Below are 15,376 nucleotides of genomic sequence, written 5' to 3' on the forward strand. Positions count from 1 at the left end.
GGGGGGGGGGGGGGGGGGGTGCAGTATCCGGGCACTTGAGCAGAAGCATCCCGAGAGCGCTGGGAGCAGCCCGCCGTAGGTGTTCCCACAGCCAGCCTGAGGACAGCAGGGAAACGCCTCTCTGAGGCACACACCTCACCGGAGGCTGACTTCCAGAGTTCTCTGAGGGCGCTGTCTTCAGTCCGCGAGGCTGCTTACATCCACCATGGTCAGCCCTCCCTCCACACCCAGGCACAGCTGGCGTGACCTGCCTTCCGGATCAGCATGACTGAGCCTGAACAACACCCGAATTACTAGAAGGTGGCTCTGCGTTCAGAGGTGGAACCACACTGGGAGTCGGATGCTTGAAGCCTTGCCAGCCTCTCCCCGGCCCCTCGTCTACCTCTCTCTTCACTCCCCTCCCCACCCCTCAGGTGCTGGCATAGGCCTGGGTTGACTTGCAGGCATCACTCACAGCTCTCCACCCTTAAACCCCTGCCCTGTACTTCTGTTACCAGAGACCTACAGGAATCTTTCTGGAGGCTGGCTTTTCTTTAGCCCAAAATGGAGGTTGTGGAGCAGTGATGCTTGTTAATCTGATTCACTCCCTCTTTTGGCTGTCACAAGACTTTGTTGGAAAAGCAAAGCGAGCACCGGTAGGAATGGGGATAGATCTGTCATCAGGCTGCAAAAACCTGTTGGAGCCTGTCGGCTTCAGTTTGGTGCACACCCCCCCCCCCCCCCGCCAAAAGCAGGGCCGAGCGCTGTTTGTGTGCGGTTTCTGTCCTCCTGGGTTAATAAAACTTAGGAAGAAATTAAGCAGGAGAAGTTAGCAAATACCAGAAGGGTCTAGATCTTGCCTGAACGTTGACCTTCTCAGGTACCTGAGGTAAAGTAGCTATGGAAAAGCTTGAACAGTGTTTCAGACCTGCCATCAGGACGCCTTCCACTAGGCGATCCTTTAAACTTGTTGAGGCTTGTCCAAAGGATTTGACCCCCAAAATAATTTTGAGGATGTTAAATTTCATCACTGTTTTGGTCATGTATTTATGCCCAATAAACTTGTGCAGAGTCTGCGGCAGATTGCAGTGTGAGCCTGGGAGTGGTGTAATGCTCGTATCCCCAAGATGGCGACATTCCAGTCAGGTGGTTAACCGAGCCTGTGACCAGGTTGAAGGGTTGAAGAAGTGAACTGTGGTCCAGTGGTTCTCACACCTGAGCAGGCATGAGTATCACCTAGAGAGCTTGTGGAATTCCAGGGTGCTGGGCCCTGGCCCCGAGTCTCTGAGTCTGCAGGCCTGAGAACTTGCATTTGTGACAAGCTCCTGGCTGGTGCCATTGCTGCTGGTTGGAGGACAGCTTGAGACTGGCAGTTTTGTCCCCATTTTACAGATGTGCAAACCAAAGGTGAGGTAGTCTGGGGAACGTGTGGTGTCTCCCTGGGTGCTGAATGGTAGAACTGGGATAAGTCTACACTGTCTCAGTGCTCAAGACCACCCCCAAGGCTTCAGTGCCATCACATGGTCTCTCCACTACACCATCATCCCACCCAAATTTGCTTTGTCATCTACCCGAATTCCTACTTCTCCAAGCAAACCAGTGCTCGAGTGGTAGGAGTTTACCTTCATTGCCAAGTCTGCAGACTTACATACCTAAGAAAGGTGAGCAGAAAGTTCCTGTATTTGGAGAGCTGGAGGTGAGGAAGTTCAGGGAGGAAGAAAGGGATATGCTTTAGAAATTGGTCTGTCTCTGCTAAGTTACTAGAGTGGCATTCAGTTCTTGTGCAAGATGTATTTGTTTAGCTGTGATGTGTTCGGTATTCTTATGAACAGCCCACCATAGCTAAACTGGGTCTTTTTACATTTTAGAAGATAAAGAACTACATTTATAAGAGGAAAATTTGAGTTGAAAATCAGCATCCATGCCAAAATTCAAAGTAGGCCCCTATCAGTACTAAAAAGCACTCAGATTTAGATTTTTTTTTTCTACTTTAAAAAACATCTGCAATATTTGTTTTTGTTCATTACTATGGAAACCTCCCCCCCACCCCAACCCCGGGTGTTACGAATGGGAGAAAACTTCACTTGAATCCTCAAAGAGTTCTGATAACATTCCTTCCTTAGACCATGGTGTGACAGGATTTCTACGATTGAAGTGACATGCCTCTGAAGGAAAGTCCTAGAATTTTGTGCCAAAAGCAGCTTACTGTGAATGTAGGTGGAGTTGAATACACGAACACAGATTTGTACCAATAATGGGAGAAATTCGAGTGGGTCCTCAGTTCATGTTTGGTGTTTTTCATTCAAGTCCCTTTATCACTGCACTGTTTATAATCTCGTATCGAGTTGGCTCACATTAAACCCCAGTAAGGGCATTAATTGCGGTTTTTTGGAGACTTGAGGACGTGGTTGTGGTGATTTTGCAAGTGGACAGGTTTTCTGCATGTCCTTCGTGCATTCATCTGTCCAGCCATTCAGCCATTTGGCAGGTATGTACCCACTACTTACTATGTGCCACCAAGGGCCAGTGCAGAGAACGAGAGAGACAAGGCTGTGATGACATTTATTTTCTATTGAGGCCGAGGAGACCGTCAAACGAGTGAAATACACGGTATTTTCAGTTTCTGGTATGTTCTGTGAGGAAGGTAAAACAGGGCAGGGGGCTTGAGAGCCTCTGCATGAGCGGGGTGGGACACTTGCAGGCATCCAGGCCTAGGGTCCGGAGATGGAACAGCTGAGCAGAAGAAGTGGCAGGTGCACCAGTCCTGGGGCCTCTCTCCCAGAGAACGAGTAGGTCCGAAAGGGCCTTGAGGTCAGGTTGGGGTGCAAGCCAGTGAAGCCTGAGAAATAGGCCGAGGCCAGATTCAGTTCTAGGAGGGGAGCCGTCAGAGGCATTTAAGCAGGAGAGTGGTGTGATGTGAGCCATGTTTTAGAAGCTCAGTCTGGCTGCGGTGTAGAGAAGGCATGGTAGCAGGGCAAGAGGGACATCAGGGAGGTCAGTTTAAAATACTAAGACCAGCCGATTGAAAACGCTGTTGTCGTTGGTGTTTTTGCAGTTTATCCATCTGTGAGTTATAATGGCACCTCAGTCCTTGTGCATAAATCCTTGCCTATTTGTTCAGCTCTTTAATCTTCAAGACAAATTTCTAGAAGTGAAATTTACTGGGATAAGGGGCATACATATTTAAAATTCTGCTCCCTGTTGCTTAGCCGTGTTGCAGAAAGGTGATTACATTTTTACTCCCATCAACAGTGCGGTCTGCCGGTCTGGCAGATGAAAAGATGGAAAATGCTCGAGTGTAGAGGGGTGGAGACAGGGCTCAATGGCAGTTGGAGTGAAGAAGTCACGGGGATCTTTGTTGGAGCTGAGGGTGTGACATCACTGTTGAACACACACGCACACACACATACACACACGGGAACCCCAGCTCTGTTTACGCCACCCGCAGAGATGGTCACCGCAGGCCTGTGCCCCGCACCCTCAGACCACATCCAGATTGCCACTCCTTCTAATCCAGCATGGCAGGAAGAATATCCCTACACTGGGGCACATCCCAAGGTTAGGAATGACCAGTATAATTCGGCAGAGTGGAGAGGGCTGTGAGGGGGCTGGATGGAGAAGCCGGAGTTGTCCACTTCGGGGAAGAGAAACTTCAGAGAAACACAGTAGTCCTCTTGAATTACTTGAAGAGCTGCCATCTAGGAGAGAAGGTAGACTTAATTCGACATTGCCCCCAAAGACAGATAGACATTTGAAGGAAGGAGGGGATTTTTGGCTCAGCATGGGAAAGATGGTTTTAGTAATTAGCCTCATTAAAAATGGAAAAGTGTTGAAGCATCATGACATGCTGACCTGTCTGGTGTGCTGGGGGCTTTCTGTGCTGAAGGGGAGGCTGCCTAGCATCTCAGCTCCCTGCCAGATCTGAGGCTCATTATAGTTTACTGGTTCTTAGGGTACGTGGAAATGAGAAGCATTCGTCCTTGAAATAAAACCTGAGAGAAAAACAGACCCAGGCCTTGTAAAGAAGAGACCGAGAATTGCCCTCCCCACCAGCCCTCCTGTCTGCTTCGGCCACACTCTGTGGGGAAGAGGCCATTACTGGCTCATTTTAGTGACACGCCCCACTTCCTGTGAGCGCTCAGGAGGAAGTGGACAGTTAATGTTGCCACTCCTACCGTCAGAGACCGGGGAAGAAGGGAAGGGGTCAGGTTAGACGGCATCTTAACTACAGACCACATCCAACTTCAGAAATGGCTGTGGCTCCCAGAGTCTGGCAGCTGGACTCTTGACTGAGTTGAGTTCATGAGCCTGCAGCCATTGGTCACCATGTTGCCGAAGGGACGGATCGGAAACTCCCCGTGTCTTGGCCAGCAACCAGAGATTTGACTCCAGAAGGGAGCACGCTGCAGCTTTGAACCTGAGGCTCCAAAGGGCTCAGTCGGAGAGCTGGAGTGGGTTGACGTGCTTGCCACCAGGGCCTTTCAGACTGCTTTGATCTGGTCTCCTTTTCCTGCCTTAAGCAACGATGCAACTCAAGGGCATCCTCAGTTTTTCGGAGTAAGACAGAGGCAGGACTGGAGGCCAGAAACGATCTCTTTCATTCTCCTCTTGGCATCTGGCTAGAGCTTGGTCCCAAGTGCTAGGCCTTGGACCACAGTCACTCAGAGAGGAAGTGTCTGGGGTCAGGCTGGAGCCCTGAGGTTCCTGCTGGTGATACAGAACACAGATCAAAGGCTTGGCCTTAGGAGGCAGTCTGGGGGAAAAACCCGGACTCCGCAGTGGGCACACCTGGGTCAGTCCTGGCCGTGAGGGCCCCGGGCGTGTCAGCCTCTCCACACTTGCACGGCCTCATCTGCAGAGTGGACATGAGAATCTGTAAACTTCCCACCAGGTCCTCGCTGTATTCTCACTGCTGTCCTTCCTCATCCTCTGCTCTGTGGAAACCGCTTCCGTCACACATCCCAGAACTAGATAATAAAGTATCACTTTGTAAAAATGCAGATTCTGTGTTAGAAAAGGTGTAGCTGGAAGTGAGCTAGTGAGCCGCTTACGGTTGTCAGTCTCGGATTTCCAGTATTCTCGCAGGTGATTTGTGGCCTTGTGTTCGTGGACACAAGTCACCGATTGGCCATAGAAAAGGTCTTCATCTTTAACTTAATTCGTAGGTGCTTCAAAACATTTTTTTTATATTTCTAAAACTGGAATATGTGATACAATAAATATCAAAAGAAACTTGATAGTCTTTTCCTTTTTCCCTCTGAACACTGATAGTAAGTGTTGGTCTCTAAATCCTAATCAGCTTGGAATAGAGGGGATACTTAGAATGAGGCTCTTGGTTCCCAAGAACTTTCCTGGGGCTTTAGGTGACCAAGAACTAATAATAAAGCATCCTTCCTTGATAATCTCAGCAAGGAATTAGGTGGACGTGGGCATGGCGGTTCTCTGTGGTTCTTTTCCATTTTCTCCCTTTAGATCTTCCTGCTCCACCACAGTGACACCCTGCTCCCCACCCCAAGCCCCCCAACCCAGAGAACCTGAGGCCCATCTGCTCCAGGCCTAGGCCACATCCAACATGCTGGTGGGTGGCTGGGCTGGCTCTCTGTGGGCTGGGGCAGAGATGGTCAGGGCTGGTTGGGGGCCCTCTGCCTCCTAGAGTGTGTCTGTAGAACAGAACAGGAGATGCCCAGGGTCTCGCCCCCACACACCCATGCACAGGGCAGGGTTGTGGGGGAAAAGGCCTTATCTCAGCTATCTCTTTGCACCATTGGCCCACATGCCTGAATTTCTGCCCCTGCTTAGGGTTCGCAGGCTTCTTAGCCTTGTCATCCCTGGCCTGTCCCCTCTAAAGAAGGAGTTGAGCTGTGCTGCGCTTCTTTCTGGAAATGTGACGGGACCGTTTCTGAAGGCCTCGCCGTCTCTCCCCATTCCTAAGTGCTTCCTCTGTGAGATAATCCAATGAAAGAGCTCTTTCTGAAAAGCTGGGATTCCATTCCTACATCTGGCACAGTTTAACCCCAGTCAAAGATGATGATGGTGATGACGGTTGTCATTAGGAAAACCAAACCCTTTATGTCACAAAGGAAGGAAATTGAGACTGACTGTCTTTTTGTAATCTCTCTCTTTCCTATGGGCCTTGGGACCATATTCTTAGGGTGTTTGCTTTGGAACTTGATAAAGTAATGCCACCTAAATCAGGTCACCCGTAAAGCCTTCTTTTTGGAGCAGACAGACTCTATGTAATGCTTTCTTACACATGTGTTCCTGGCCCTGCAGATGTCAGGGTCACAATGTGCAACTTACTCATTCCACTGCCCCAGCTACTCTCACCATTTATAAATCCGCCTAACACCATGAACAACATGGAAGGCCTTTCAGGTTCGCTCCAGACATTTGCTGTGTTAGCACTTCTCACGTTTGACCCCCAGCATGCCTCCGAAAGCAGAGGAGAGCGAACACGTACTAGCATTTGCGAGGTGGGTTGTGGGGGCAAATGCAGAGGGATTACTTGATGTGTGAACTGGCCATATCTGGGAGTTCTTTATCCTATAGAATCGTGTGTCCAACAATAGTACCTTTCGTCTGAATAATAGAAGAGGCAATCACATGGTGTTTTCATCTCGTTAGTGTCTGTGAAGTTCATGACTGTCTTCCGACAGACAGCAAAGTGTTGAGCAACCTTTCTGGATAGGGCTTGTGAGAGCTTTATGGAGGGCTTCAGGAAGAGCATAGAAGGCTTTAAAAAGAGAGCAGTCACTGTATAAATCATACCTTCTGTCTTAAAATTGAAGTACCAACACCTAAACATATAATACGAAAAATTTAAAAACCAACTCAGTTTTTTCCCAAATCATATTGTGTGTGTATGTGTGTGTGTTCTTTCCAGACATATGAAGATTCATGAGAAGGACCCTAACAGTACTACAGCTACGGCCCCCCCATCCCCACTGAAGCGCAGGCGGCTGTCCTCCAAGAGGAAACTGAGTCATGATGCCGAGTCAGAGAAAGAAGACCCAGCACCTGCTAAAAAGGTTTTCGCCACCCCCTGCGCCGATGTTTCTCACCGCGGGACTCCTGGCAGAAATACCTCTGGTCTTTATTCTGACAGTCTGGGGACTTGGCAGACATCCATCCTAAGCTCTTAACCTGTGTTTTCCCACACTGTTTTTGCAAGGTGTCTGCAGGAAAGCGTACCTGTGTGCACTTCCTCTGTGGGCCCCCCTCGCTGAGCCCCGTGAAGTGAGGAGCTTGTTCCATTGCTCTCTGCTTTTGGTTTCTCCAGCCGGAGTGGAAGCGTCTTCATACGTGTTAGGGACTCCTGTTGTTCTCTGTCCCTGTCAGATACTAGGTGCTCCGTAAGCGTGCACTGAATGGATGAGTGGGTTGAAGGTGGATGGATGGACGATGCGGTGAGGATTTGTTGCATGGATGAAAGACTGGTCCCTGGCTTCCTTCATCCCTAGGAGGGAGGCCTCCCTGTAGATCCGGATTGGGTATGGGCCTCTCTTCTGACGCAGCCCCATGTGGGAGACCTTCCTTCATGACTTCACTTTTTTCCTTTCCCCCCAAGATGGTAGAAGATGGGCAGTCGGGTGACTTGGAGAAGGTTGATGAAGTGTTTCACTGTCCCATATGCTTCAAGGAGTTCGTTTGCAAGTATGGACTGGAGACCCACATGGAGACCCACTCAGATAACCCACTAAGGTAGGAGAAAGGGTGGAACGCCCCCGCCCTCTGGAAAGTTTTTTTTTCATTTCTGTTTCCTTGGACTTAGGACTGATCCTTACTCCCCCCCCCCCCACCCCTACTCCTCCAGACTGAGCTAAAGGGATTCGACTTGGGTTTGGTGACAAGCCAGGCAGCTGAGAAAGGTGGATGGTGCGGGGAAGCCAGGCTGAGAAGTGTCAGAGAGAAGGAAGAAAGTGCCTGTAGCCACAGGGTGTGTTCACCGAGGTCTGCTGTGGTTCCTTTTGGCTTCTGGCGAGGTCCCCAGAGTGGTTGCCGTGAGTGCCCTGCACACGGGCATCTCCCGTGACAGGGGGCTTTCGAGCAACAAGCACGTTTTCTCTAACACAAGAGGTGTCGCAGCCCAGGTGATTGTTAGCTGTACACGCAGCCCAGGTGATTGTTAGCTGTGTGGTAAGCACGGAGGGGCATACCAGCTGCTCATCGGCGTTTTGGCCGGATCGGACTGGTAGCACAGAAACCGAAAAAAGCCTTTTGGGGTAAGAAGAGTTCTACTTCATGCAAGACACCCGACCTGACGTGAAGCCCGTCACAGGCAAACAGTGTGAGGTGATTGTTCTGCTGTTCTGCGTTGCTGGCTCCAGGTTTGCTGGTCCTTCTCCTGCCCAGGCAGAGATGGGACAGTGCTAGGACTCTCCAGCAGCACTCAGCGCAGGGCTGCGGATGGGGTGCCCTCAGCTTTCCTTCCCCATCTTCTCGTACAACTTTCTCATCAGGCAGCAAGTCCTGTGTTCTTAGGGACAGATAGGCTTGGAACGTTTTCTGCAGAATTGTCACGTTTAAAATGCTACTGCCGTGGTTTTTAAGCACCAACAAGAACCAGGTGCCACAGGAGAGTGACAAGATCGGAAGGTCGTGTCCTGCAAGGCACGGCTGAGACTTCACCCAGAGCAGGGCGCACGCACGCACGCTCACAGCACTGGGTTTCGGGAGGCAGCTTGGGAGTGTAGGAGTCTGGACACCTGTTGGCTGGACACCTGTTGGACTTCCCGATGTTTGGACCAGCTTTCCTTCCTCAGGACACGTGTTGGGTTGTGACTTGGGAGTGAAGAGGTCTGAGCCAGCTGAAGACTTTTGTGTCGAGGGAAAAGCCTCACCGTGTGATAACTTAAAGCCATGTCAAATAGCATTATACTTCACAACGTCAGCTTGACATTTTCCATTAGGAGAAGAAAGAGTTTATAAAGAGTTTAAACTGCTGAGCCACTGAAGTGCCACAAAATGTCTTTTCACAACTCCCCCGTCTCAGGAAATTGCCTGCTGGCCGCGTAGGAGAGGGTATGGGCTGGTTGTCAGAACTTCTGGATCCCATCCTGCTCTCGTGGGACCTCGATCGGCTGTCTGACATGACCCTCGCAGGGGAGCTGGACCACATAATCCCTGTGTTCCTTTTCAGGCCTTAAATTCTAGGGGTTGGTCTCTTAACAGCTGTCCTTCTGTCCACCAAGAAAAAGCGCTTGGCTCTTCCTTTTGCTGGCGCTCTAGTCCTGAGAGATTCGGGAACGTTCATGGTTTTGTGAACGTCCACAGCATCCCCAGGATGTGGGCTTGTGGTGGGTCGTGACTATTGAAATAGCTTTCTCGACTGAGGACCTGAGCAAACAGAGGTGAGGCCTCACGTGCTGAGTCGTGGGCAGAGCCAGCAATGGCTCATGGGACCCCAGCCCCTGCCCTGCCTGCCTTCCCATCCGACACGCGACCCCAGCCCCTGCCCTGCCTGCCTTCCCATCCGACACGCTGCGGAGCGTGAACGCACTGCCCGTCTCAGGGCTCCTCTGTGTGTTTTATTTCACTTCGTGCTTTAGTCTGGGATCAGTTACCATCTTAGGAACGACCCGTTTGCCCCCTTCTAGAGAATCCTGTCCTACAGGGAAGGTAATCTGACTCTCGCGAGAGATTTTCAGGCAGCTGGCACCTGCATGGCACAGTGTATAGCAGTGGGACAGGAAGCTCAGGTGTCCCCTCTTCTTACGTGGTGGCCTGGAGGAGGGTGTGGGTTCCCCTGGAGTGGGGCCTCCCGGACAAGCCCCTGCCCCAGGGACAGGCTGGGCTTGCTACTCCAAGGCAGGGATGGGAAGTGCATTGGACGCTGGTTGTCCCGTTCCGCACACTTCAGTGGGTAGTTCACTTGCTGTGTCCCCAAGGCTGTGACAAGGCAGATACGTCATGAGGTCGAACCTCAAGTCCTGCCTGTTCTCCCTGCCCACTCGGAAATAATGCCGTCTCTCTGGCGAGGAGTCTCCTGGAGGCGCTTTGCAGCCTGCTGGGGATTCAGCCCCTTCCGGCAGCCTGCCACCCCACTGGAGCCCCCGGACGCTGTGCCCGCAGCGCGTCCTTTGTGGGGGATGAGCCAGGCGTCCCCTGTCTAGTGGCTGTTGCGATGTGGGGTGGGGCTTGCATCTGGAAACCAAAGGGACTTGATTATAGAACATAGTTAATTTCCCTCTTCTCCTCTCTGCTCTCCTGTTGCACATAATAGCCTGCTATCAGAGGAGGCCATGGGGCAGGCAGGAGCGGGCAGGGCCCAGCCGGGCAGTGAACTGTGACAGTAGCTGGTGGGAGAGACTGCTTGTTAACCCAGAGCTAAAACAGACACCGACTCCATTTGCAAACCCCAGCGGCGGCAGAACCACAGTGGGATGCTACCAGTTTTAACAGAAAGTGTATAACTCAGAACAGCTGTTGGCTTCTCCCTCTCCTGCCCTAACCACCCCCCCTCCAATCCCCAAAGCTGGCAAGGTGCCCGTTGTCCCTTAATAAAAAGTGTTGGAAGTCCAAACGGGTGTAAATGCCAAGGCTGTTCCCCATTCCCGTTTGACGTTCACGAAGCGCATGTCGGCGCAGTGCAGAAGGCAGGGCGTTGCCTGTGCCCGGACGTGACCAGCGGTAAATCCGCAGCCCCACACAAGGGGTGCTGGCAGAGAGCCGGCATTTGGAATCAGACGTGATGGACAGAGTGTTTTACATTTTCTAGCGGTACATTTTAAAAAGTAAAAACAAATCGACAAAACTGATCATGCTTCTCTGCTCGTTATAGTAGTAATACCAAAATACAGTGTCAACATATATTCGGTGTAAAAACTGCCGGTGATGTGTTTTGCATTCCTGGCTGCGTACAGAGTCTTTGCAGTTCGGAGGGTATGGTGCGATCACGGCCCTTCTGAGTTTTGAGGCAGCCACGGCTCAGGTGTGCAGAGCCCACCACGCAGGCCAGGACAGGCCCGCCCGCAGCACGGAGGGCGCCGGGGCCACAGGCTGGCGGGCGAGGCCCCTGGCCTCGTGTGGGAATGACTTGTCTCGGGCCCTTGGGGGGCTGGGCCAGGAGGGGTGACAGCTGGCTGGTTACCGTGGCTCTGGGGCTTCTGCTGAGGGCAGAACTTAGCAAAAGTTATTGTCTAATCTTACATGGCTTCTTGATGAAAGAAGGGCGGGTAATAAATAATTAAGTTATTTCAGTTAAAATGTATCCAAATGATTGAGTGTGGATTGTGTGCCCGGCACTTGACCAGACTTGAAGGAGAAAAACAGTGATGTTGGAGACAGGCCCTTGGAGGGCTGGTCAGAAAACAAGGAAATGGGCAGTTATAAAGCAAGGCGAAAGGGATAAATTCGGGGCCAGGAGGGGCACGGGGTTGCCTGTTGTCGAAGCAGAGGGAGCCCGTAAAGCTTCAAGGACATTTTCCATGGGCCGAGGTGGTACTTCACGGTTTCTTCCAGGTGGAGTCTCTCCTCAGTCTGATCGAGTTCTTGATCTCAGTTGTCTGGAATCTAGGTCAGGATTTAGTCTTCGGGGAACACGAGCGGACTCGGGCAGGTACACCCCCCCCTGCTGTGGGTGGGCCTGTCCTGCACGGTGAGGGTGAAGCTATTACAGGCGTGCAGGCCAGGCTGAGAGCCACCCCCTCATCCTGGTGGTGGAGTGAGGTGCCAGAACCACCTTTCTTCTGGATTCTCAAGTGTTCCAAGGAATGTTTGGCTCCCTTTGCTGCACCAGCTACCCATACGCACCCCCATCACCTGCAGGGAGCCCCTCGGACTAATTCACATGGCATTGGTCCCACACTTAAAAGTCATCCTAAAAATAAGGAAAGAGTATCGAAAATACTCCTGAGCATCTGGTATTTAAGAGTCCCAGGGGTTGGTGGCTTGGCCAGGTGGAGGCAGGTTTGAAACAGTGCTGGGGGAGGGGGACGGGACACATGTGTCTGTCCATCCCCGGCCAACCTGGAAGTTGGAGGCACCTTTGTCAAATGCTCTCTCTCCACCCTGCCCGAGGGCCTCTCCAGAACTCAGCCTGTTGAGAGCCAAGGCGTCTGTGCTCACACCGACCTGCCTGCTGTGAAGAGCTTCGGACCTGCCCTGACTTCACTCCATGCTGGTTGGTTGAACAGTCCAGGCAGGGTGTCGGGACGCGGTGTGCAGTCTGGTGGATTCCTGGGCGTGGGGAGGGCAAGCTGCCGCCCGCCACTGGCCAGGGCCCTGTCACAGGGCCCTCACTGTTGCTCCCAGCAACTGGGAGAGATTAGTGCAGCTGTTGGATGTCAGTTCTCTGGCTGGGATGGGAGGGGAGGGAGGGGAGGGTGGGCACCAGGGCAGGAATGTCTGAACCGGGTGGGGCTCCGAGGAGAGGTTGTTTGCACTTACCCCTTTTTGCCTCTGGAGACAGAACAGGAAAAAATGAAGCATGAAATCCCTTTTAAAAAGGAATGTCAGTCTTTCGATTAAAACACTGTAATGAGCAAGAAATTCAGTATCTCAAGGAAGTAGCCAGGGTGAGCTCAGCTTTCTCGGCAAGGTATCTCCCAGGTTCTGATGACGGGGCTGGGCCGGCTGGCTGCTCAGGGAGTTTGAGTGGCAGGGAAGGCTCCCAGGTGAGCCACTGTCCGGTGTCCAGCCATTAATATGTGCTCTGGGTTGGAGAAGGAGCTGGGGCGTCTGCCAATCACTGTCCTCTGAGGATAGCGTCACAGAGTGGGAGTTAGTCCAGCCAGCTCCATTCCAGCCTGCCACCTAGTGTGTCCCTGGCCCACCCGGGGTGAGCCGAGGCTGGTTCCCCGTCTGGTAAATTCATTTGTGGGCTGTGGTGAGGAAGAAGGGGGCAGTCCAGTCCTCGGACTGCAGCAGACACCAGATAGGTATCCCATCCCAAGGAAACTGAGGCATTCCATTCAGGGGCTTCTCCCAGGTACTTTGTATTTGACAAGAGAACATGAAAACCATCTGCTCTTGAGTTCTTGTCATAGAGAGCCCCTTTGGTCTCGTTCTGCTCTGGAAAACGTTGGGAAGCTGAATGACTATTTAAATTTGGTTTGAGTCCTCCCTACCACATTTTGTAATCCAGCTGTGAAAACTGGATAGTTAGAAGCTTGAAGGGACTGGCTAGCTTTAAATAGTAGAACCGTGTATCATGTTCCTTAGATGGTTGGGGAAACCGGAGATTCTAAAGAAACGTTTCCTAATGTTTGAAATTTGCCAAAGCAGCCTTTCAAAAATTAAATGTTTAGCATAGTAAAAAAAAAAAAATTATATAATTTATATAAAACCCTTTCTTGATGGAGGTCCCCTGCCCCTTAACTGCCGTCATGGTAGATGTGATATTGCCATGAAGGCGAGGCACCTGGAGGGGAGGCGCTGGTTATCTCTTCCGATTGCTCTTAAGTTTCTCTGTGGACTTCAGAGTTTTGTCTTGTTCTGGAGAGTTGAGGTCACCAGGTGAATACGGTATTACTGTAGCAAGGCCTGGGAGGAGCTCATCCCAAATTTGTTGAGCCACAAGGTTTTCGTTTTTTGTTTTAAAGCTTTTTGGTGGCCTCGCATTTTCCACGTCGGTCAATCCCATTGCTAGTAACTCTGCCTTCAGACTTACGTTGGCTGGACTCTCAGTCTTGGATGCGTTTGCAGGCTTCCTTCCCATCGTAGGTACTTCGGGAGGGCTATTTGGGAAACCCGCTCCAGTTGGTGGGGGCGCATTCCTTCTTTCAGGGCTGGTGTCCCGAATGGTGACAGCTACTCCTGATAGGGTAACTGTTTGCTCTCCTATGAGCCTTCAAAACTGCTGGCTTTGTGTCAGGTTTCCTCTTGGACCCTCACCCCCTGCACAGACTGCCCAGGCCATAAGAGCACATTTTTCACATTTCTACCCCAGCCCAGGGTTATATAGTTTTCTCTGAAGAAATCAGTAAGAGGGAAGAATGTAGCCTCTTCCCACAAGGGCATGGGTTGTAAAAGAACTGATACCATGGTGCCCTGTCAGGTGTGCTGTGGGAGGAGTCTGTCCTTAGTTCATGACTTCAAAAAAAAATTTTTTTTTAAAGATTTATTTATTTTTTTATTTGACAGAGAGAGACAGCCAGCGAGAGAGGGAACACAAGCAGGGGGAGTGGAAGAGGAAGAAGCAGGCTCCCAGCAGAGCAGGGAGCCCGATGTGGGGCTTGATCCCAGGACCCTGGGATCAAGCCCTGAGCCGAAGGCAGACGCTTAATGACTGAGCCACCCAGGCGCCCCGTGACTTGAGAATTTTTTAAGACTAGTGGGTCTGGGTATGAGTAAGAACATCATTCGTTGTCATTTAAGCCCTTTGAGAATTTGAAAGGAGAAAGCCATCAGCTAAGGAAGGAGAGGATCTCCCTGACCTGCTGGAGCTGGCTTCTTCCAGCCCTTGCCTCGCTGTCCATGGCCTGTGACAGCCCGCCCCAGAGGCTGAGCTCTGGCTGGTGGCGTCGGTCTCTCTCTGGCTTCAGGACCAGTGCAGGTCATAGTGCCTGTGAGAATTGGGCTTCTCTTCCAGGCCAGCCCACGTCAAATCTAGGGCTGGTCTGCTGTGTGATTTTGCTTATTTGTTTAATTTTTGCAGGAGAAGGGACAGGAAGGGCTGTGGATAAAGTGTATATTGAAGGCTCTCTGTGTTGGTGGTGTGTCCCTCCAGCCCCCAGGGGCCGCAGTGGAAACTTGGCTCATCCCCTACCCCCGCCTACTGCTGGGAGGCATTTCCCTCCCCTAAGACCCCCACCCCAGCCCTCTCCTATCTGTGCTTCACACCTACCCATACCCCTTCAGTGACCGTGCAAGTGGCGCTAAGGGAGGCAGGGGTGGGGGGGTAGCAGATAAGCTGCAGGCAGCTGCTTCGCCCCTCTGCTGTTAAGACAGGCCTGACTGCATGCCCCGAAACTATACCTCCTGCCTTCCCACCCACCCTAACACAACTGCAGAGTCCCGGCCCCGGTAACAGGAGCCGCCATGACCGAGCAGCCCTGCGGGTGGCTGGGATGTCACATGGCGGGGGGAGGGGGTTGTACGATCTCCGGGATTCTCAGTTTTCTTTCTGATAGAATCATTTGCGAAAATGTGCTGGAATGCAGGTGTTTTCTGGGTGAAACACTGTTTCTGTGAGCAGACTAATTTGGAGTTCACACATAGACAGGTGTATGTTTGTAAGTTGAGGACGGGCGGAATGTCCATGTTAGCATTCCTCCGTATGTTTCATATGTGACCTCACCTTGTCTTTGGAGTGTTTCCCTCCGATGCATTTTTGTTTTCCTTAATTTATTTCAGTATGTGATTTAAAAAGGAAAAAAGAAAGTTTTGTTTTTAGAAGAGTTCTATTGGCATCTGTAAATCCTGTGACTAGGATTCAGTAGTTACACTTTCCCCCAAA

The 15,376-nt window shown here is 51.5% G+C and overlaps 1 protein-coding gene across 1 annotated transcript in view; it reads left to right on the top strand.

The window, feature by feature from the left end:
* Positions 1–15,376, top strand: part of RREB1 (ras responsive element binding protein 1) — a 124,973-nt gene that overhangs the window by 83,769 nt on the left and 25,828 nt on the right. The window contains exons 7-8 of the mRNA XM_040645027.1: positions 6,863–7,007; positions 7,547–7,680. Of these exons, the coding sequence (XP_040500961.1) occupies positions 6,863–7,007; positions 7,547–7,680 (279 nt within the window). The remainder of the gene's footprint in view (positions 1–6,862; positions 7,008–7,546; positions 7,681–15,376) is intronic.

Source organism: Ursus maritimus, unplaced genomic scaffold, assembly GCF_017311325.1.
Source record: "Ursus maritimus isolate PB19 unplaced genomic scaffold, ASM1731132v1 scaffold_30, whole genome shotgun sequence".
In the NCBI taxonomy this organism is placed as follows: Eukaryota; Metazoa; Chordata; class Mammalia; order Carnivora; family Ursidae; genus Ursus; species Ursus maritimus.